Raw genomic sequence first — 24,314 nt, 5'->3', positions numbered from 1 at the left:
TCTTCAGTGTCTTAATCAGCACAAAGAAAACGAATATTGGTATCTCTGCTGAATTTTAACTTAAAAATAACTCCGCTTCAACAATAACATATGGTATTTTTGGTCAAACTTTAATTTTTTTCAGGAAAAGCTAAATTTACTTTTTTAGAGCACATTATTTCTGTTCTTTTAAGGAAAAATGCATTTGAATAAACACTACAGTAGACATGTTTTGAGAATGTGCTTTTGTGAACTTGTAACAGACTGTTGTGAACAAAATAAAACAGGTTAGGCCACAGGAGCTTGTTTTACTGCTGTTTATGATAAAAAAAAAGAAGAAATCTCATCCGTGTAAATACAATGACACAATGACATGGCTGCAGTTGGGCTTTGCTGTAACACTGGACACTTATCTTGATATTCTGATGGTCTAATAATGGTACTAATATAAATGTAAATTTGGTCAACCTTGATCAGGACCAAAACATCAAGAAAGAAAAGAACATTTGAAATGAATTTCTTTCTCTCTTTTAATCACAACAGAATATAAGTCCTTTATATCAAAAAGACAGACACAATGGCCGATTTAGCCTGGAGCTTGTTAAAAGAGGAGGCAAAGAAACGATTCAGCCAAGATTGTGTAAGCCCAAGTTCATGCCAGTTCGGGTTTATTTCTTTTCCTTTTTGTCATCTTTCTTGGCTGCAGCATCTCCCTTCTCCTTGTCTTTGTCCTTATCTTTATCTTTCTCATCCTTCTTCTCTTTCTTGCTGTCATCTTTCTCTTGGCCCTCTTTCTTTTCTGCATCACGGTTGGCGATTTTGTTATTGATGAGATTGTGGAGCGCCACTACCGAGCGGATGAGCGAGGCCAGATAGACCACAAGCATCTGGTCGTTGGTCTTGAGGTAGAAGGCCTTGACGAACTCCAGCAGGTTGACATCAGGCAGCAGATTGAACACGTCCTGCAGCTGATAAATGATCTGGTGATTGATGGGCAGTTTCCCGGTCGCAACCTTCTCCAGGTAGCTCTTGATATCCAACAGCTTGGAGTTGAGCCCTTTCAGGCCGTGCACCTGATTGGTGATGCGTTGTGACAAAGTGCCAACTGTTGTGTCCTTGATATCACTGCAAGAAAGCATCATGAGAATAAATAAACTAGGTTGCTTACTTAGAGATGATTTAAAGTGCCCCTATTATGCCATTTTAAAGGTTCCTAATTTTAATTTGGAGGTCTCCTACAATAGTTCACATGCATCCAAGGTCAAGACAACACAAATTTTCTCCTAATATACATTGCAGCATCAACTTTCTTCTCATAGTGTCTGAAATAATTTGATAAAAGATTCAGTCTCTCTAAACCCCTTCTTTCCAAGAACCTACTCTGCTCTGATTGGTCAGATGGCCCAGTCTGTTGTGATTGGTCGACTACTTACAGCGTGTGTTGGAAACTAAACAACCATTAACATATCTAAACTTCAGCTCCGGATCTTCCTCAGCACTTGCATAAACAGCGATACAAACAGTAACAATGGCGTATCGATATACCAGCGCGAGTTCTCAAAGTGGATTTGCTTTCGCAGCGCAGAAAATACCGTCTTCTAGCAATGTCGACAACACGAAGCAAACTCTTCCAGTCTTTTACATTCACAAACAGCTATCTTACACTACATGAAAGGTAATATGTGACCCTGGATCACAAAACCAGTCGCACAGGAATATTTGTGGCAATTGCCAACAATACATTGTATGAGTCAAAATGATCGATTTTTCTTTTAGGCCAAAAATCATTAGGATATTAAGTAAAGATCATGTTCCATGAAGATATTTTGTAAATTTCCTACCGTAAATATATAAAACATTTATTTTTGTGAATGGATGCAGCAAAATCGCGAACATAAATGGACAACTTTAAAGGCGATTTTCTCAATGTTTCGATTTTTTTGCACCCTCAGATTCATATATTAGTTGTATATCGGCCAAATATCGTCCTATCCTAACAAGCCATACATCAATGGAAAGCTTATTTATTCAGCGTTCAGGGCAACAAATTGACCCTTGTGACTGGTTTTGTGGTCCAGGATCACATTTCTAAAAAGGCATAATAGGGGCACTTTAATACATGTAAAATGAATCAGATAATCATTAAATGTACAAGTTTGTCTCCGTCTTACCGCAACAAATGCTCTACACCCACTTCCTCCGCCTCCTCTGCTCCGATCTCACTGGTCACATGTTCAAACGTCTTGGAAGTGGGAGTTCCGTCCTTCAGCAAAGAATAAATGTCAACCATTAGCATGAAAGACACAAACATATCTTAATGTATAATAGAACTGTACAAATACTTACATCATGCACTTCCTCCACTGAGATGTAAGCTTCAGTTGGCAATCCCAGGTCTTTGGGTTTCACATCAATAATGACTAAAACCTTTAGGAAAATACAAAGGATTTTACTAAGATTAAAGGTGCTATATGTAAGAATGACCACTAGCTAGTGGTTGAAATAGGTACTGCAGTCCTAATTCAAAATATCAAAGATCGCTGTTTCCCCCGCCCCTCCTCCTCAGATGCTCACGTGGGTTGCCAGTTTGAGAACAGAAATGAGCACAATTGACAACGAAAGCCGAGGAGACTTACAGACTGTAAGTTAATGAGTTGATTTATCCACGTTTTAATATGCTCTCGTTCATAGAGATTTGTCGATGGATATCGAGGTTTTTTAGGTTGTGTGGAATCTGCAATCTCTGACCCAGTTTGTTTGATGGCTGCAATACGCCGTTTCTCCTGCTAATTGGCATCCCGGTGTGTCGAAATACTATTGGGTGAACTGGCAGTGGACGAGATCACACAGACCAACACAAAAACCGTATTTTCATATAAACGAGTATGTGAACTTTGTGCATATTTCCTAAATATCTGCAAACATATGGTATTTTTATGCTTTAGTAGAGTAAAAATAGTTACATACAGCACCTTTAAATAAAGCCGTTTCTCCGGTATGGTGGGTTAGTAACCTCATGAAACATGTCAAGAATATGTACAGGATACATTTCAACCCAAAATCAGAAGAAAAATAGGAAATTATATTTGGCGTAAATAAAATTAAGCCTATTTTTGTATTGTGGCGTTATTTTCATTACATTTAAATCCTCTGCCAAACTGCATTAATGTAAAACAAAATAATAACAATAGGTAATATAAGACTTAAATTGTGACAGTTACATGTGTTAAACTGCCTGTAATTCAAGCATTCAGTAAAAATTGTATGTAATGAGAATCACTATCGAGAATGACAGTGGAAATATAAATTTAAGTTAATAGTACTAAAACAAAGCTTTTGTTTATATTTGTATTAATATTATTTAAATATGATTTGTATTAATAAAAAAATAATAAAAAAAAAAATAAAAAAAATAAAAAAAAATAAATAAAAATAAAAATAAAAAATAAATAAATAAATAAATATATATATATATATATATATATATATATATATATATATATATATATAATTACAGATAAAAATATTACTAAAGATCGGCAGATAATCACATTCTATAACTCGGTTGGTAGTCATTAAATTTGGCCGATCGCAATTTGATGACGTAAAACTAAAAAGTTGCCGTCAGATGAGGCTTATGCGCCACATTCTGCTTTGTAACTTCGCGAAACACAAGTAAACCATGGTAGATTAATTGCACATCTTCATTTAGAGCACTTAATTCTGACCGGTGCATCCCTAGATATTACAGATAAAAAGATAGAATATTTTGCATAAAATTATATTAAATATTTATTTTAAAAATGTATATAAAATAAATATTATTTTGTATAATTTTATGCTAAATATAATTTTAGAATGAAACATTACTCAACCCAGTACAACTAAGCTAATACACTATTAAAATAAACAGTATTACATACCGAATTGGAGCAGTACTGTTTCATGAGCTCATTTATGGCAATATCATTCTTGTGCAGCTTTGGGCCCGTGTGGTACCACCCGACTATTCGCTCCCGTGCTAGAATTGAAAGAAACAATACCTCTATTAGGCCTGGCATATGAAGTCATGTTCTATAACAATGAAATAACAGATTGTATAAAGTATAAAATTGGTTATTGACATGTGCACAGTTAAGCAATGGATCTTACCATTGACTTTCTTGAACATGCCGTACATATTCTCCAGATAGTCGTGGTCGAGGAACCAAACTGAATCATCCTTGTCGTCCTCATCAAAAGGCACTGGCACACAATTACTAAACATTACTTACGTTATATTTCAACGGGAAAGAAATGCATTTTACACCAAGAGACGCAAACATACCAGCGAAGCTGTTGGACACATCAAGCACTTTCTTATGCCATGAACCCAGCAGAACACCAACAACTCGCTTCTGACTGCCAACTTTACCGATCCTACCAAACAAACACAAGATTTACAAACAATACAAAAATAAAATGTTTTTGAATGTATGGCTCTTTGAATATATAAGCTGTTTCAGATCATGTATAACACTTTATAAATCTGTTCAGAAAGCTTTGTTTATTCTAGAATCTATACTAATATGTGACCCTGGATCACAAAAGCAGTCATAAGTCGCACGGGTATATTTGTGGCAATAGCCAACAATACATTTTATGGGTCAAAATTATCGATTTTTCTTTTCTGCCAAAAATCATTAGGACATTAAGTAAAGATCATGTTCCATGAAGATATTTTGTAAATTTCCTACCGTAAATATATAAAACATTTATTTTTGTGAGTGAATGCAGCAAAATCTTGAACTTTAAAGGAGATTTTCTCAATGTTTTGATTTTTTTGCATCCTCATATTCCAGATTTTCAATAGTTTTATATCTCGACCAAATATTGTCCTATCCAAACAAACCATACATCAATGGAAAGCTTATTTATTCAGCTTATATAAATCTCAATTTTAAAAAAAATGGCCCATATGACTAGTTTTGTGGTCCAGGGTCACTTATAGATAGATTTTTGTCATATGTATCGCAATAAATGAAGCACATACTACAACAACAACAACAAAAAAACCGAGCAATACTTTGGTTCAATATCGAAATTATTATAGTAGACTATTAAAATATATAGTGTGTGTATTGAATTTTCATTGTTGGACAGCTTACAGCCCTTCTTGGGAATAAAATCATCTGTAAGTTAGCTACATGTTAATAATCATAACTGACTCACAGATATCTGTACCTCTACAAGACGACATTTTAACATAAACTTTAATGTGATTAAGTTCAGTCGATATGCAACACCATAATATATAGCTCAATGAATAAACACTTAAAATGTTGCTTCTTTTCATGTTTTTACTAAAGACTGTGACTGCATCCAGTTAGCCTTTAGCTTGTAGCGGCTATTTTCATTGACACATAATGACAGTGAGTTAACAGTTTTCCCACAGCAACTCCACAACACTCATATTTACCTGTTAAAATGGTCCACGACACTCAGTAGCACCAGGGGATGAACGACGACCCTTTCTACCGCTAAGTCCGGCATTTTCACTTAATAAATCCGAATACTTATAGGAAAAATATTGTTTTTCTGTTGCTCAGCACGCCAGTTTCATGGACGCTGCGCCGCTTGTTCCGCTTCTGCTTCGTGTGTGTTTCCCACAGTGGCGCTTCAGCATGACGCACACGAGCGCCCTCTGGAGTGGAGGAGGAATTACACCCTTTCATCTAAAATCAAGATGAGCATTGCAATATGACAATATATTAACTTAGATACAATAAATGTGCTATCACGAAAACATTCAGTCTGTTTTTATCTGTGAATGCATGGGCGTTGTAATCTGTTTTGTTTGCTTATATTATAGCGCTCATTTAGACACCAGATGGCGCTGTTTATTGTTACTTCATGCATTGGTACTTTTTAAATGTATTAATTTGCTTATTTAAATGTCAGTCATCAAGTTAACTAATTCTTGTCAATTGATATATGTACTGACAAATCCATTGGAGTCTCTCTAAAATCAAATAAAAAGTGTCAACAATTCCAGCATGATTATATTTGTAAATAGAGGGCAAATGATTTATGCTGTTCTGATATCACCTTATGAATCATCGTAGAATGACCTTAATGTTTGCTCGATATGCCCGGTGTAGAGTAATAAATCACTGTGAGGTCTAAGAAGTTATAAATCTAGCACAGATAAAATCATACAGGGCTATAAAAACTATAGGTCCATGACCCTTCTGGACATAATTTCATAGTAATTAGAAGTTGACCCCACAAATTTTGTGAACTTTGTGAACATATTAAAAATGGCAGGTCTGAGAGAGTGAAGTAATATTGCGGTGAGGTCTGAATGTTAAATGGGTTCTGTGAGAGATCCATGAAAGACAACTGACAACATATCGCTAAATGTCACGTCGGAATATAAAGAGGTATTATGTAGTTATAATGACTATAACCCATGTAGCTTTTCTGATGATTAGTCAATGATTAAACAATTGTAAATCTATCTTTGATCAGCAAATATCATTTGCTTTGCAGATTTATAAGCAATAAACTCAATTTATAATGATACAATGCTGTATTATAATTAATTTATTAATAGCTGTAAAAAAAGTAAATGTCAATGTCAGCTACTGCTTACAGCATCATTTCAAGGCTTTTTAAACTTTCATGAGGTCAAAGTTTGTTTCGACAAGCTTTTCTTGTTAACAATTACTGTAAGATTTCAGTCAGGTTGAATTCTACTTCCTTACATTAAAATTCGATCCTGTTTGCTTCCTCAAATCAAATTCAGGCATTCTCAATTTAATTCTGAATGGTGCACCTTAAAATGCATAGTTCACCCAAAAAAGTAAATGATGACAGAATTTTAAATTTTTGGGTGAACTATCCCTTTAACATCCATTGTGTGAGAACAATAGTGAATCTGCTGAACATGAATCATGTGTCAAGCTGCCAAACATTGTGTCAAACAGTCCTCACAGCCTGCGCTGTCCCTAGACAATAATGGCTTAATTTTTCCCAAGAACATCACTGGCAATGGCATGACCCTTCACGGACAACGATTGGGTTCTTTTGTTAAACATGTTTGTTTTTCTAAGAAACATGTTCCACGAACATTTGATGAGCAAAAATACCACAGTACTTCTAATATGTTGTCTATACAATATTTACTAAATTATTAACTTACTGTAGATGTTGTAAGTAAAGCATACACTTTAAAAGCATAGCTTAATTCAGTGTTATATTGTTTTGAGTAAAATGTGCTTGAAACAGAGTATTGCAAAGTACACTTCAACTAAGTAGAAATTACTCAACGAACTTTACTTGGCAAAGTTAACTTATTTTCTTTGTTATTTTTTACTTAACTTAGTCAAGTACTGAAGAGTCTTACAAGCAACAGTTTTTTAAAGAATAAAAATATACATTTCTTTCTTGAAAATAAACAAAGAATCATTTGAAACAAAATTTTGTGAGGAATTGTAATAATAAATACATAATTATAAACTTAATATGTCAAGGGTCAGAGAGTCACCATTTTTAATGCTTTTACACCGGGCACTTTCTTAGGTGCACCTGTTCATTAACGCAAATATCTAATCAGCCAATCACAGCAACTCAATGCATTTAGGCATAGAAATGATCAAGATGATCTGCTGAAGTTCAAACTGAGCATCAGAATGGAGAAGAAATGAAATTTAAGGGTTTCTTTGAATGTTTCATGGTTGGTGCCAGACGGGCTGGTCTGAGTATTACAGAAAATGCTGATCTACTGGGATTTTCACACACAACCATCTCTAGGGTTTACAAAGAATGGTCAGAAAAAGAGACAATATCCAGTGAGCGGCAGTTCTGAGGGTGTAAATGCCTTGTTGATGCCAGAGGTCAGAGGAGAATGACCAGACCGGTTCCAGCTGATAGAAAGGCATCAGTAACTCAAATAAACACTCGTTACAACCGAGATCTGCAGAAGAGCATCTCTGAACGCTCAACACATCAAACCTTGAAGCAGAAGAGCATTTCTGAACGCTCAACACGTCAAACCTTGAAGCAGAAGAGCATCTCTGAACGTTCAACACGTCAAACCTTGAAGCAGAAGAGCATCTCTGAACACTCAACACATCAGACCTCGAAGCAGAAGAGCATCTCTGAACGTTCAACACGTCAAACCTTGAAGCAGAAGAACATCTCTGAACGTTCAACACGTCAAACCTTGAAGCAGAAGAGCATCTCTGAACGTTCAACACGTCAAACCTTGAAGCAGAAGAGCATCTCTGAACGCTCAACACGTCAAACCTCGAAGCAGAAGAGCATCTCTGAACGCTCAACACGTCAAACCTTGAAGCAGAAGAGCATCTCTGAACACTCAACACATCAGACCTCGAAGCAGAAGAGCATCTCTGAACGCTCAACACGTCAAACCTTGAAGCAGAAGAACATCTCTGAACGTTCAACACGTCAAACCTTGAAGCAGAAGAGCATCTCTGAACGCTCAACACGTCAAACCTCGAAGCAGAAGAGCATCTCTGAACGTTCAACACGTCAAACCTTGAAGCAGAAGAGCATCTCTGAACACTCAACACATCAGACCTCGAAGCAGAAGAGCATCTCTGAACGTTCAACACGTCAAACCTTGAAGCAGAAGAACATCTCTGAACGTTCAACACGTCAAACCTTGAAGCAGAAGAGCATCTCTGAACACTCAACACATCAGACCTCGAAGCAGAAGAGCATCTCTGAACGTTCAACACGTCAAACCTTGAAGCAGAAGAACATCTCTGAACGCTCAACACGTCAAACCTTGAAGCAGAAGAGCATCTCTGAACGCTCAACACGTCAAACCTCGAAGCAGAAGAGCATCTCTGAACGCTCAACACGTCAAACCTTTAAGCAGAAGAGCATCTCTGAACGCTCAACACGTCAAACCTCGAAGCAGAAGAGCTACAGCAGCAGAAGACACACCGGTGTCACTCCTGTGAGATAAGAACAGGAAACTGAGGCTACAATTCACACGGGAAACTGGACAATAGAAGATTGGAAATACGTTGCCTGGTCTGATGAGTCTTGAGCTACATTCAGATGGTCAGGTCAGAATTTGGCATAAACAACATGAATTGGATCCATCCTGCCTTGTATCAACGGTTCAGGCTGCTGGTGCTGTAATGGTGTGGAGGAGATTTTCTTGGCACACTTTGGGCCTCTTAGTACCAATAGAGCATCGTTTCAGCACCTCAGCGTACATCAGTATTGTTGCAGACCAAGTCAATCCTTTTATGACCATAACCATCTTCTGATGGATAATTCCAGCAGGATAACATCACAAAGCATAAATCATGAGTGTTTCTGTGAGTGTTCCTTAAAGGGGTCATCGGATGCAAAACATTTTTGCATATAAATGTCTTTGCAGTGTTTGGACACAACCACCATACAATGAAAAAAATCCATTCACTCCTTTTTGTTTAATCCTCAAAAAGCCTAAACACTCCCAATAATCAAGCTGTTTGGATTTTCTGAGCAATATGATGTCATATTGCTCATGCTCCGCCCACGACTGCTGACGGACTGTCCCGTATTAGCATATTTCTGCAGCAGGTTGCCATGGCAGCACTTTACATGTCTTGTGTGGACCTGCTCCAAGGAAGAGAGGGGTGGGGTGAGCAGTTGCTCATTATCATTTAAAGAGACATGCACCAAAACGGGTCGCTGTGAACAGAGCTGTTTTTGAGGAGGTAAAAAGGGTGTTGTTTTACACAACCATTGAGGAATTTTAACCAAAGTATGTTACAAACTTTACATGAAGACCCTAAAGAATCATACCAACTTGTGGAAAATGGGCATCCGATGACCTCTTTAAATAAGAAAAGTAAATCCAAAACACTGCAATTCCAATTCCAAAATTGTGGGTATTTGTTTCTTGAAAGTAATGGCAGTTGGGTGAAACATCGTCATTAAACTTTGTGGCCTGTTTTAACCATAGACTGTTTTAACAGACAAGGCTTAGACTAAGCCAGGATTAGGCCTTAGTTAAATTAGGACATTTAAGTAGCTTCTATAAACGTGCCTTAAAAAACATGGTGTGCATCTAAAGACAAAACAATGGCAGTGACATAAGATATGTCAGTGCAAGTTGCTTTCATTTAAAACAGCTCAAACATGCATTTTAGTCTGGGACTAGCTTAAGCCTTGTCTGTGAAACCATGCATGTATGTTTATACTAGCCTGGCAAGCCAGACCTACATCAAGATGTTAGGTCTGGCAACTCACCACAGACACGGCTCAATCCGAGGGGCGGGATAAACGGCTGTCTTTCAAATTCCCTCTGCACGCAATAGGACAGCGCTTCAACCAACCAGAGCGTTTTCCCAACAGCGGAGCTAACGTTAGTTGATAGATTCAACTTTTGAATCCGGCCGGCAAAACTACGAACACATCTTCCTTTTTTAAGAATGACTTAAGTGCCGTTCTTTGCTCTTTTCTCAAAGAAAAACTTAACTCCAAGTCCTCCAGAGTCGCGACCAAAGCCGATTTGAAAGACTGTTCGCCAGCAGCAGCAACTCTTCTTTGTTTTCAAGTAGCAGGGAACCTCGCAACTCTGTCATCATTATGTTAAGCCCGCCCCGCCTACTCTATACACGTTGTGATTGGCCTGACCTAATTTAGGTTTTTACAGCTCTAAAGTCAACGGAGAGTTGCTAGACTACCCTGGCTGCAAAATAAATTTTGCTGCCGCTAGGGTGCGTCTAGATTTCTAGGCTACGTTTATAGTTTAGTTAGGCCTTACAATTATGATTAATTTAAAAAGTAACATGAACAACTTTGTTGGGCAGAAGAATTCTGTCAAAGAAGCCAGAATTCTTTCCATTCTATGTCACTGAATGTATTATTCCAAAAACGTAGACGCAGGTTGGTAATAAAATCTGAGTTCTATTCATTATTGATCTAATTAACCTGTGTTTGGAACGTGTTGCTCTTGAAGTGATGACGCGTGGAGTGGGCGGGGCCGCAGAAGAACACAGACAACTGTTTCAAGAGTCGTGCTGGCTGAGTGTTTATACACACACACACACACGCACATACACACACTCACACTACGAAGAGGGCTGGCCGACACAAACACTTTTTTAAATGCTATTTAGAAGTGTCATTGCCTGCTTTTTCTACACCTGGCTTTTGGTTGTTTTCGTCTTTCGTTTCGGCCAAACTAAACGATGGCAGTTTGTTAGAAGCTGCGGTTGAAGAGCAAGTCTGTCATTTTCTCGGCGGCTCGGAGGATCTGCGATGCCCTCTGATTTCACAACGCTCTTCAGCGCGGATATCGACCTCGATTCGCCCAAGTCCCTCTACTCCAAAGGTAACTCACTTTCTGCTCACTTTCAGCACACTACTCATACTGTACATTTACTGTGTGCACGCGCAGCCAGGCTGTGTTCCCAAACCTAGTGCGTTGCCTACCTAGACAGCGTCACAGGCACGTTCAAGTTCACTATGTCTATTATGATGCCCAAAAGTGCTGTCTAGGTGGTAACACTTTATTTTACAGTGTCTTTGTTACACATGTTACATGTGGTTGCTGTAGTAATAACTATAAACTATGCATAATTACATGCAACTAACCCTAAACCAAACCCCATAGTGAGTAGGCTACATGTAGTTAATTGTTATTACACAGTACTTGAATGCATAATGACACTGTAACACAGACACCTTAAAATAAAGTGTAACAGTGCTCACTAGGATTTGTTGTGTGTTCATTCACTCAGTCGGTGTAATGCCACACTAGACTGTCAAGCAGTTTGTTGTTAGTTTACATAGTGCATGTGACAAGTGGTTTAAATGGTGACCAAATAAATGAGATTGTGTGAGATGATACACACATTGCATGTTTGGTGTGTGTGTGTGTGTGTGTGTGTGTGTGTGTGTTTGAGGGGGCGGGGTGTGCAGTTGTAACTTACATCAGCATATCACTATTTAGCCTATTTGGTTTATAAATATCTCTGATGGTCTGAATGAATGAGAAGACTTTCAGACATGGTTAATGGAGTTTGACATCTATTTAACACATTCTGCATGAACCCATCTGGTGAAAGTATAATTGTGCAGAATATATAACCCTCCAAACTCCTCTGTTCTCTTAGAAAAACGCGAACAGCTTTAAATCTCAAATGTTTCGTGCATGATGCCTCTGTGTCTCCTTTGGTTATAGGAAAATGAACTCTTCTAATGGAAACCTCAGACATTAGAGACTGTCTGTTGTTTTAGACAGTGATTGAAATCTGACAGTGAGAGAGTGAATATGACATATCTAAAGGTGTGTGTATGGGAGAAGCCAATGCTAATGTGTAAACCTGTGTTATTTTAGTATTATTTTTATCATATTTATTCACATTTTAATTGCTTTTTTTTTTTTTAGTTTTAAGATTTAGTAATTTTGTTATGTGCTTTTGTCATTTTTATTAGTTCTTTTTTATAGCCTATTTCAAGTTATATTCCAGATTTAGTAATGTAAGTAGTTCAGCTTATTTACTTCAGTTAGATGCCAAGGTTACATTTCTAATTTTCATTGAATTGTTTTCTGTTTAATTTTTTTTTTAATCTAATAACTATATTTTATTTGAGCTTTGTTTTAATCAGCAAAAATATTTTTAATAGTGCTGTCAAATCACACACAAATGTGTGACACACACACACACACACACACACAAATGTGTGACACACACACACACACACACACACACACACACACACACACACACACACACATTATAGCCTACACACATTATATATAAAAAAAAAAAAATGTTAGATGCAATTAATCACGAGTAATCGATTTGACAGCACTTTTTAATAGTTTTAGATGACAATAACAACACTATTTCAAGCAGCACTTATTATAAACTGGGAGTAAGTCAAACTGTGGTGGCCTCAAACATTGTTCTCATACTTGTAGAGTTATTATGGGCAGCTTTCTCATGAAATACAACCTTCTCGCTGAGGTCCTCTACTGGTGCATTTTTAATTTCCTGTGCATTAGTTGTTTTTATCAGCCTTAATCAATATAAATAACTGATGTTTTTATCAGAGAGGCTGCAGTCTTAGATTTTAATTTGCCCAGTGATTTGATGTGGATTCTCATCTTATTACAGGTGACGAGTGTTATTGCCTTGGTGTGTGTTGTAGTATCCTGAATCAGGGCTTTAGTCACACATGTTACGTAAGACTCAGCCTAATCTCATTTGCAATTCTTGGTAAAAGTCTGCTGGCCGCCACGGCTGTTGTTATTATTGTTGCTTCATATTCAAGACATCCAGACCAAAGTTTTAGAGATTGTTTGGCTGTTCTTGTCCATTTTTTTTTTTCAGCTTCAATTTGACGTTGACTTCTGTAGACTAAGTAATTTATACAGTTATACAGTAAATATATAGTTATTCTGCAGGAAATCCATCTTTCCTTAACTTCAACATAAGTTAAGAAGCTCAAGTTCAGCTAAATGTTTGATTTGCCAGTCAAATATATTTAGTACAATGAAAATGTCATGCACTCACTCTTAAAAACAAATGTAAATAAAGGCTTTTGCAGCGACGTCATAGAAAGAACAGACACATTGTCCTATAGTGTGAAAAACACCTTTTGTGAAATGGAAAGGTGGCATGGATGTTAAAGGTTCTTCATGGATTCATTGATGCCAATTCATTTATTTTTATTTTTAAAGTGCCTCTATTATGCTATTTTAAAGGTTCCTAACAGGTTTACATGCATCCAAGGTAAAAAAGAAAAACACTTGAATTTTCTCATATTATGCATTGCAGCATCAACTCTTTTCTCACAGTGTCTGAAACGGTTTGATAAAAGATTCAGTCTCTCTAAACCCCTCCTTTCTGAGAGCCTACTCTGCTCTGATTGGTCAGATGGCCCAGTCTGTTGTGATTGGTCGACCGCTTACAGCTCGGTTTCGGTTTCGAGCCCGAGTCCTCATACTTTTAAGGTAGATCTAAGATGTTGTTCACCGGCACCCAATGAAGACCATAGGCTTGGGATTATGCAAATTTGTTACATTGTTGCGTAGGTTTGTAACAGGAAGTGAGACTGGAATTGCTGACGACTCATTTCAGCAGTTCAGACGCCATTCTTTCTTCAACGAGACAATAACTTTATTTGTCGTGATATTTTACGTTCACAAACAGCTATATTACACACTGCATGAAAGATGATATTATTTTAAAAAAGCATAATAGGGGAACTTTAAGAGGGAGTATGCAATGCATATGCCTCTTTGATTCAATAATAATGATTGTCTTTACTTTGCAACCATCATAAGAAATACAGTATGTGAATACAACACTCCATTTATGTAACACCTGTCGCGTCTCCTTAAACCTTCTTCAGGTGGTTGAGACCCCTGGCCTAGAGTAATAAATAAATGACCTCCATACCCACTTCCTCTGGCCAGATATCAGCGGTGAACACAAGGTTACGCAGTGACGGGGGTTAAAAACCTCAACCTTATCAGGTTAACAAGATAAGACCAGACATTTTCCTTTTCGCTTTTGAATGAGATGTTGACTACGAAGAATAATAGTCATGTGAGGTTATATGTAAAAGAGAAACTAATATATATATATATAAAATTTTTTTTTTTTTACATTTTTAGTAAATTGTTGTGTTTTTGTAATTGTTATTACAGCTTTTAAATAAGTTTTAGTTTAATTTGAGTTATTTTAATACTTTATTCTATAATTTTTCTTTATCATTATTTTATTTATTTATTTTATCACATAATTAAAAAAATTGTGTTTTAGTCTTATATTAGTTAAGGATAAAAATCCTGCTATTTGCTTATGGCACTGGATGAGTTTTTTTTATTTATTTTTTTATTAATTGAATCATTTATTATTTTGACATTGAGCACACAAAGAAGAATTTTAATTGGACAAAGCTATTTTTTGATTTTTTTGAAAAAGTGATATTTACTATTGAAATTCCCATGCTGTTTCACTGACTTTTAGAGATTCCTTTTGACTTTTCCAGGCCTGTAAATCGCAGTTTTTAATGTTCTGACATTTACAGGTTTTCCATGATGTTCCGTGAGAACCGTTTAATCCTCTTTCTGAACAGTCCTGTGGTCACACATTATTTCACATAGTATCTCAGTTATTATGAAACTGCATGCTGAATAATTTTAAAAACAATTTGTAGAATGAGTATCCATGGCGTCGTGAGAGTTAAAAAAGTGGCAGGGGTCTATGGGAAACCGACAATCCGTCTAATGAGCTTATTTAAAGTAGTCAGTAGATTAGGCCTTTTCTCATAGACCCAGGCCAGTTTTGTTCCGTCATCGCACGTGTTCGCTCTTTCAGTATTCTTGTCACTCTCTGACATCTGCAGTTGACCTTTTCACATTGTTGTTTCCCCTTCCGCATCCCTGCCGCGCGGATCTCTCGGAGTGGACTGGCTAATGAGCTCGTGTGTCATGTGACGTGGGACGATGAGATGTAGCTAAGCATATGGCTGTGCATTCCCAGAAGGATGGCAAAACGCCCTGGAGATGTGGCTTGTGAATTTATTTTTAGCTAGACGTTGTTTGGTATGTGAGCTCCAAACACATTGTCCAGCTTGAGTGGCTGTGTGATGTGGGATTGATTTGCAGCCAAGATCTGATTATTTCCATGCAGCTGATCACTGTTTTCTATAGAGGCAAATCCTGTTTTCATTCACTGGATTAGCTCCCTACGTTCATTAAGTCAATGGGTTATACTGTAGGAAGCCGGTCTACCTATATGTGGTGTGTAAAGTGACATTATAATTAATCGAAAATCATTTGAATGTACTATTATTAATCTTTAATGATTGCAATACTTACATTATTTTAGAGATTATTTTTTATTTTAAAAGTGAATTTGTCAAACTCCCGGACTGTTATAAAATAGCTAAAAATATATAATCTGAGGTGAATAAAAATTGTGAAACCCTCCTCGCTTTACGAAGGCAATACAAGGAATTAGATTCATACTTTTTTTTTGGTCAGTTTGGAGTAGATATATTTGAAATGGCAAATATGCTTAGATTGACAACACAGAGAAAACACTATCTCTATTCTTTGAAAGAAAAATGCTTCACTCTTTATTATATTTGAAAAAGTTTTGTCCGCCAAATCGAAGTCATGTGGTGCACCCCTGCAGACCTTCATGACTGTTTGTCAAGGTCAATACATCTATTAAAAAATCCGATAATTTGACATTTTAATGACAAGGCAAGGTCAGATGAGGATGTACTATGTCATGTGGTGCGACTCCTCAAAAACTTGATGGATCTCTGAATTAATAATTCATGATGTTTGTAAAAAATGTTTTACCATAAAATGTATAAAAACGTTTTTTAAAATAATGATTAAGATGTGTGCACTCGTGTAAAGAATAAATTTGTCTTTTTATTTGATGGTTTTAGTTTTTATTTTATTTTGTCTATTCTTCCTTCCTTCCTTCCTTCCTTCCTTCCTTCCTTCCTTCCTTCATTCCTTCATTCCTTCCTTCCTTGATTCCTTCCCCCCTCTCTCTCCCCCTCCTTTCCTCCTTCCTTACTTCCTTTCCCTTCCTTCTTTACTTCCTTTCCTCTACCTTCCTTCCCTTCATTTCCCTTTCCTTCCTTTCTTTCCCTTCTTTCCTTTTCCTTTTCCCTTTCTCTTTCCTTTCTTTGTCTTACACTTTCCCTTTCCTTCTTTCACTTTACATTTATTTATTTCCCTTTCTCTTTCCTTTCTTTCCCTTTCCCTTTACTTCTTTCCCTTTCATTTATTTCCCTTCTTTCACTTTCACTTTTCTTTCTTTCCCTTTCCCTTTCCCTTTCCCTTTCCCTTTCCCTTTCCCTTTCCCTTTCCCTTTCCCTTTCTCTTTCTTTCCTTCCTTTCTTCCCCTTGCCCTTCCCTTCTTTCTCTTACCCTTCTTTCCCTTTCTCTTCCCTTCTTTCCCTTTCTCTTCCCTTCTTCATTAAATCTAATGAAAATGGTCTATCAAAATGTGTGTGTGCTATGTATTTTTGTACTTAAAAGAAATCACACTGTTAACTCCGTTGAATCAATTGTTGATTGATCAAAAGTCTCTCTTGCACTTCACATCAGTCAAAGGTGCTGTTCTGAATCAGTCACTTATAAAGTTCCATTTCAGTTTGAATGCTGTTTCTTTAGGCAGAAGATTGCCAGGCAGTTTACCAGGGTTTTTCTTCTAATATTTGTCTTTATTGGTTATTTATTTTTCTTGATTACTATTCTCCAGAGCCAGTCCATGTTTTCTGAATAAACAAAACACAAAGGCCCATGCAGAACAAAATTAGGCCTGAGTGGTTTTGCCTCTGGTGATGCTTCTATTTCACAGACTGCTGAAATGTACCAGTCAACTATGTGCCAATATCACTCGTGCCACCAGCCTAAATTGTGCAATGTGTGCGCTAAATGTGTTTCTTCTTGCTAGTTTTATATGTTAAGTTGTTGGAAAATGGCTCCACACAAATGTGACCAAACATTAATTGAATTAAATATTAATGTGGCAAATGTTCACATCTAAAGTAGTCTTGTGTGTAGTCAGACCTTCAGACTGACGGCAGAAGGTCTGCACTCCATAGCAGCTTCCATTTGCCAAGGACCGCCCAAGAAAACAACCAATCACAGTTAAAGCAACCGTAAAGCAACCAATCACAGTTTGTTTTGTTCAGCCACAGCGTCATGTTTATAGGGAGGTGAAAATGAAAGGTTGATGTCCCCACAATAACAGACCGCCGTGCAATTCATTCAAAAATATTGTGCAAGTTTACTGCAACAATGCCGCAACAATGGTGCTGTCAACTTCACATACTTTTAAAAATCCTGCGTTTCGTTGATCCTGATAAGCGCTCTTTGTCACAGTTTTTCCATAAGGGAGTTTGGCTTTGTTTCTAGGCAGACTGTGACACTCAAGTCTCCCGGCAATCCTGGAGAATTCAACCAATCAACCAATCACTTCCAAACTCCCCAAGTCTTTCCATTTTGTGTGTCATATGCATCAGGCGTTCAGCCAACGGTCCATGGGTGTGAAATCTGAGGCGGAGACTACATCTAAAGTGACTTATAGTGAGGGTTTAAAGGGATACTTCAACGATTAGCATCAAGCTTTGTATCAGTAGAAACCCGGTAGTATTTTCGAATGACCGTGCTTCCCTCCCTCATGTCCCCCTGAGACGAGAGATTTCTGTATTGTGTGCCTGGAAAAAACCTCAGATCATCGGAGGCTTTTTTGTCCAGAGGCGAGAGACTACAGCCAGTAGTAGGAGCTAGTTCTGCATGTTTTCAACCCTCCCATTGGGGGATCTCATGATAAAATGGCGTCTTTTCAGTTTAGAGTCGACTAGTCTCAGCCTCAGACGTCACGCCCACGGAACGTTGGCTAAACGTCTGATGCATATGGTACACTTAACTGGAAACACTTCAGGAATGTCGAAGTCGTCATCTGATTGGTTGAATTTTATCGGATTTCCGGGGGGCGCGAGTGTCGCGTTTATTTTTGGTCCGCCGGGAAACAAAGCGCAGACGTGTGATTGCGGAAGAAAAACTGTTGTGTTTACATGAGTGACAATGAGCATTTATCAAGATCAGCTAAACGTAGGATTCTCAAAAGTATGCGAGGTTCACGGCATAGACTCTTTAAGAGATGTCCAGGAGTTTTGTTTGAGGCACTTAGTGGAGACAAAAAGAGATATTTTAGCCTGTTTGCCGACGGGATTTGGGAAGAGTATTATTTTCCAAGCCTGGCCGACCCTTTGTCAGCATTTAGAAGGATTCCCAGCAGATCCAATTTTACTAGTTGTGTGTCCCCTCCTATCTATTATGGAAGATCAAGTGAAGTACCTAACTGAGAAGGGGATATCAGCCGCGTTTGCGGGCAAACATGAAACAACAGACGCTGACGCTTGTTTTCTTCTCCTTCTTTGATTTTCTATGCTGACTGACTTGTTGCACGCCGGTCTGTTGTTGTGGGGACATTTCCACGCCCCAAAACGTGACGCTGAACGAAACGAACTGTAATTGGTTGTTTGACATGTCGGTCAAACGGCCTTATGGGCGGGCCTTGGCCAAAGAAAGCTGCTATGAATTCCAGACCTTCAGCCATCAGTCTGAAGGTCTGGCTACGCGAGACTAAGAGTCGACTAGTAGCCTAGCTGTATCATTTCTTCTGATGCTGCCCTCTGTAACCGGTAGGCATGGCTTGGGAGTGGCCTCGTAGGGCAGCGAAGCAAGTGCATTCTGGGAGTTGTTGTCTTTCATCCACATGAGCCAAAAATACATTTTCTGGCTTTTCTCAGTCTAGAAGGCACCAACTTCTAAAATAATTTCACATTTCTACTACATAAATGACCCAATTCAAATACACATTCATCTTTCCAGCGGTGAAATATCCCTTTAAGGAGTGAAATTCTACGTCATTCCATTTCTACGTCATTGCACGTTTTTCAGTCCAATCAAGTGTTAACGAACGGATTAGAAAAGGTTTATCCCACCCCTCTCAAACTGAAATTTCAATCGGTTTGGACATTTTTATTCTGATTGAGGTGTTTACATGGAGCATTTTCATTCGAATTGGACTTCTAAACTGATTGTAATCAGAATACAATGCTCCATGTAAATGCGCCTAGTGTCTGTGTCACCTTTAAGCTCAGCTGTTTGTTGTCTATAGAGAAATGACAGATGCAAGCAGGCTTGTTTTGACTTATGAAATGTGATCCTGATGGTCCAGCCTTCTCTTGACGTCACGTTCTTTATTATTCTTCCTCTGCCAGCCTAAGGTGAAGTGTGCTGCTGTCATGCCCCAATAACTCCTGCCTCAAAATTCCTTGGTAGTTAATGGTTAACACTAACCAAACTGTAATTTAAAGAGGCAAAGAAAAAATAAAAGAGTTCCTGACTCTGGGTCAAAATATTACCTCCCCCACTATTTGCCGTGCACACTCTGGATGTTGTTCTAGAGCCAACAAAGAAATGCACGAGTGATTAAACTATATCAGCAGCCCCTGGCAACTGCTGAAGAGGGCTTTGAAAAGGCTGTATATTTCCCATCTTTACCTTTAAGAAAAATCCACAAGTATCAAGTGTCTGTTTGAAGTGCTGGTGCATAGATAAGACTGTGGGCCATTCTTCAGTATGAGTTTATGAGTAGAAGTATGAGCGTGGACTTTATTACAATTTATTACTTTATTACAATCATATTTGTTTGTTTGTATGTCATTTTAATGAGTTATATGTGCTGTCATGTCAATAAGGGGTCAAAGAGATGACATTCATTTTTTGTCTGAATCTATCAATTTATTGAAAAATCTATGCAATTCATGCATACAGTGACCTAAAAACACCTTGATTATCATGTCTTTCCGTTTTAAAATTCATTAAGCTTAAAAAATAACATTCTTGAAAGAAAAATTTTGTAACAAAACTGCTTCAATTTTTGTTAATATTTGAAAAAGTTTGTGACACTGTGACCCCTGCATGAAAAATGTCATGTCATGTGACTCCCCAAAAATTTTATTGATATCTGAATAAATAACGTGAAATAATGACTACCATGTTTATCATGTAAAAAAAAAAAAAAATGATTAAGATGTGTGCACTCACATGTGTTCCAGATCTAAGGAATAAATGTGTCTTAGCCTACATTTTATGGGATGGTTACACCACATGACATTTTCATTTAATGGCAAGTAATTAATTAAAGGGGTGGTATAACGCCCTTTTCACAAGATGTAAAATAAGTCTTTGATGTCCCCAGAGTGTGTATGTGAAGTTTTAGCTCAAAATACCCCACAGATATTTTAATATAGCATGTTAAAATTGTCACTTTTTGAGGGTGAGCAAAAACGCACCGTTTTGTGTCTGTTCCTTTAAATGCAAATGAGCTGCTGCTCCCGGCACAGAGGGCGGAGCTTCAACAGCTTGCACTCACACAGACATGCACTGAAAATTTCAAAAACTTTTAGCCTTTTATGTTCAAACCGGAGTCAGACAATGATGGAGAGACTCAAGAAGAAGTGTGTAGTTATCTTCTAGTCATTGATTTGCATATTCTGTCTTGATAATCTATAAATCGTGTTCCCGGGGGCGTGGTTTATGTAAATTCTAGGGTTGGTGATGTCACTAACCCGTGAGGATTGTCATGTCTCTACCAGCCGTTTGTTGTAGTCCTTAAAAAGGGATTTCTTTAAAAGCAAATATCTCCCTTTGCTTTGAACTTTGAGCATTGCAGATGTTGTTTATGCTCAAACAGCAACATTACACACTAACTAAAGTTAAAAAAGTGAAATCATGATCAACCACCCCTTTAAAAAAAATCCTTTTCATTTATTTAATTCTGTTTTCAAGAGAGGCTTTTCAAAACCATATGAATCCAACATGAATACAAAGAGTACATTTCTAAGACCGTGGCACAATATAGAGATTTGCTTGTGATTGAACCAATGAAATTGTTAACCTTTTTTTTCAGTTCAGGCTAACATGAATACCCCAGTTTTCTCAAAGGTTGGCTGATTTGATCTGTGAAGAAATAATTGGTAACACTTTACTCAAGGCCTTATGTATAATGCATTATAAAGGTATTCATAATGTATAGCCTGCACTATATCTTTTCATAAATATTTTAAAAATAAATTAAAATGCACTATAATTTTCACAGATTCCTTTTTATATCTTAAATTTGTTGTTTGTCATGTGTTTTAATGCCTTATGCTTTCTAAAAGTGTAAGAATGAATAGATAAGTATTATAATGTATTATAACTGCCAACTGGTTACAATTATTCATGAGACAATGCATTATAAGGTGCATTACAAGGCATAATTAATGCATGAAAAATAAAGTGGAGGGACCAGTTAAAGTGGGCTCTACTGTCTGTCTCCTTTAAAAACGACTATATTTGAAAAGTGCCTAAACTCCTTGACTCTTTACCCTGACCCAGACACTTTTTAAAGTCACACACTGTGTGTTAAATATGCAGGAAGTTAATCAAAAATCCAAGGAGTAGGTTTTCCATTGGCTGATGAGAAACACTCAGGTTACGGGATCGACTTTCTTCTTAAAACCAGAGCCACACCGTAGAACGCACTTCCTTGTGTCACATATTGTCCCTGACTATGACTAAGCAGGCGTTTTTTCCATCCGCCACTTGGCCGAGTTTCCTGACGGACAGTACGGTCTGAAAGCCTAAAGCCAGATCCAGATTTGTGAGGGTGGCTGTGCTTTAAAAGGTTTTTCATTGCATCATGTGCCACTCTATCATACACAACTCTTGGTCAAAGTTCAAAAGCTTTCTCACCGACTTAATCCATGACTTTGTTTCTCCAGCGGTTTTGTGAGCGTGTCTGAGGTTGAAGGGGAGATGGGCAGAGCAGTAGCTTAATATAAATTTCCTGTGTTTTCATTCCTGCTCAGTGACTCACCTGTTCTCCCTGTGGGGCAAAACTCAACGCTATGCTTAGAGTGAGAAGAGTTTGTTCAATTTCCAGTTGATCGCTTATGACACTAGACAAACTTGACAGGCAAAATGTTGTATGGGATGAGGTTTTGAATTCGTGACTCATCACTTCAAAAGACTTCTAAAAATGATAAAAGGAGTGCTGATTTACAGTATGTTATATCACAGTTACATCTAATAAAAAGTGCAGCCAGTAATTTTTGGCTCATTAAAATGTTTTACACAAAGGAGTGGGGAAAAAATATGAAAACATGAGATGATTTCAGCAAACTTCTTCATTTGGTGGACCAACTTTTTGTAGATCACTAATACCCCAAATCTGGCGTAAACTAGTACCTCAGAACAATTACAGTTTTTTAGTAGTCTAAGGGTGCTTTCATACTTGCACTTTTGGTGCGCACCCTGGTTCAATTGACGTCAGAGTTTGGTTCGTTTGGATGTTGTGAAAGCTGTTCTCTGAACTCTGGCACGCAACGATGAACCATACCCGAGTCTGCTTAGTGTGTTCACACTTGTAGTTCAGTTCCCTTGGTTCGTTTGGTTCGGACCCCTCAAAATGGTCCTGGTCCGCTTAGCGTTCACATTGACATTTTTAACACTGAACCTAAAGATACCGAATCTAAAGGCATATGTTCACCACCTGATTGGTCAGCTTTTATGACGTACATTTTGCGACAGAACTTACCGAACATCCAAAACAATGCTGTGTGCTGGGATAAATGAGCTCGTTGAATGTGCGTATCTGGTGCAGATAGACACAAGTGTATGGCAAGCCGTTTTATCTTAAATTGTACCCAGCGTTACTCGTCGTAATTGCATTTTTACTAGTAAGAATTCAATTAGAGAGCTCTACAATTCAATTCTTACTAGTAGCAATTACAATTAGAGAGCTCTCTTATTCAATTATTACTAGTAAAAATTACAATTAGAGAGCTTTCTAATTCAATTATTACTAGTAAGAATTACAATTACAAAGCTCTCTAATTCAATTCTTACTAGTAACAATTCCAATTACAGAGCTCTGCAATTATACATATCTTTAATTCATTTTTTTACTAGTAAAAATTCAATTAGAGAGCTCTCTAATTGTAATTGTTACTTGTAATAATTGAATTGTAGAGCTCTCTAATTGGAATTGTTACTAATAATAATTGAATTAGAGAGCTCTCTAATTGGAATTCTTACTAGGAATTCAATTGTAGAGCTCCGTAATTAAAAATGAATGTAAGTCAATGGAGACATATGACTAGTATAAATTCATTTGTAGAGCTCTCTAATTGTAATTGCTACTAGTAAGAACTGAATTGTAGAGCTCTCAAATTTAATTCTTACTAGTAAAAATGCAATTACGACGAGTAACGCTGGGTACAATTTAAACTAAAACGGCTTGCCATACAAGTGCTGTTATGTACAGATGCTTTGAAAACAAAACCGAAGTTTCAAAAACCAAAATGTAAAAGTGAGGTGAGCAACACTATGTATTTCGCCCCCTGCTCCTGCGTCATCATTAGTAAGCAACAGGAGAAAACAGCTGCTGATTTGATCACCCACACACACTGCAGTTCAGACACAAATAATTTAATGTGTGAACTCAATCTAGCAGGGGCAGGGGGAGTGGCGAGCAATTGAACTCGGGTTTGGACCAGGTAATCAAAACAAGTGTGAAAGCACCCTAAAAATAACCCTCAGTTTGCCCATAATATTCCTGTCACAATCATGCCAGGCTCTCCCTCACTCACTCACAATCACCAGAGTCAGCCTACTGATCACACACACACACACACACACACACGCTGGCCTCATCTGAGAACACAGACTCACTTACCCGGGTAAATCCTACTGTACACTTCTGTGACCGTCTGCA

At 37.6% G+C, this 24,314-nt stretch overlaps 2 protein-coding genes across 3 annotated transcripts in view; one reads left to right on the top strand and one right to left on the bottom strand.

Annotated features, from left to right (window-relative positions):
- Positions 1-43: 43 nt before the first annotated feature.
- psmd7 (proteasome 26S subunit, non-ATPase 7) lies at positions 44-11,381 on the bottom strand. Its single transcript, XM_079865498.1, has 8 exons — positions 11,136-11,381; positions 5,438-5,693; positions 4,307-4,398; positions 4,132-4,224; positions 3,903-4,000; positions 2,326-2,406; positions 2,151-2,242; positions 44-1,104 (listed from the first exon to the last, which is right to left on the bottom strand). Exons 2-8 carry the CDS (start codon positions 5,509-5,511, stop codon positions 648-650), a joined length of 987 nt encoding a protein of 328 aa, XP_079721624.1. The 5' UTR covers positions 5,512-5,693; positions 11,136-11,381; the 3' UTR covers positions 44-647.
- The window catches only part of nfat5b (nuclear factor of activated T cells 5b), a 52,073-nt gene continuing 38,729 nt past the window's right edge, over positions 10,971-24,314 (top strand). For both annotated transcript variants that reach the window (XM_079865495.1, XM_079865494.1), the window contains exon 1: positions 10,971-11,323. In XM_079865495.1, the coding sequence (XP_079721621.1) occupies positions 11,251-11,323 (73 nt within the window). In that variant the 5' untranslated portion in view covers positions 10,971-11,250. The remainder of the gene's footprint in view (positions 11,324-24,314) is intronic.

Source organism: Squalius cephalus, assembly GCF_949319135.1.
Source record: "Squalius cephalus genome assembly, chromosome: 3".
Taxonomy (NCBI): Eukaryota; Metazoa; Chordata; class Actinopteri; order Cypriniformes; family Leuciscidae; genus Squalius; species Squalius cephalus.
The sequence above is the reverse complement of the archived record's forward strand: the minus strand, read 5'-3'. Positions and strand labels throughout refer to the sequence as shown.

Bases quoted from the DNA above. Each gene is read 5' to 3' on its own strand.
- psmd7 (XM_079865498.1), bottom strand. From the start codon at position 5,511: ATGCCGGACTTAGCGGTAGAAAGGGTCGTCGTTCATCCCCTGGTGCTA. The intron at 4,399-5,437 runs GTAAATATGAGT...TTTGTTTGGTAG, and splicing joins GTCGTGGACCATTTTAACAG to GATCGGTAAAGTTGGCAGTC. The intron at 4,225-4,306 runs GTATGTTTGCGT...ATTGTGTGCCAG, and splicing joins TGTGTCCAACAGCTTCGCTG to TGCCTTTTGATGAGGACGAC.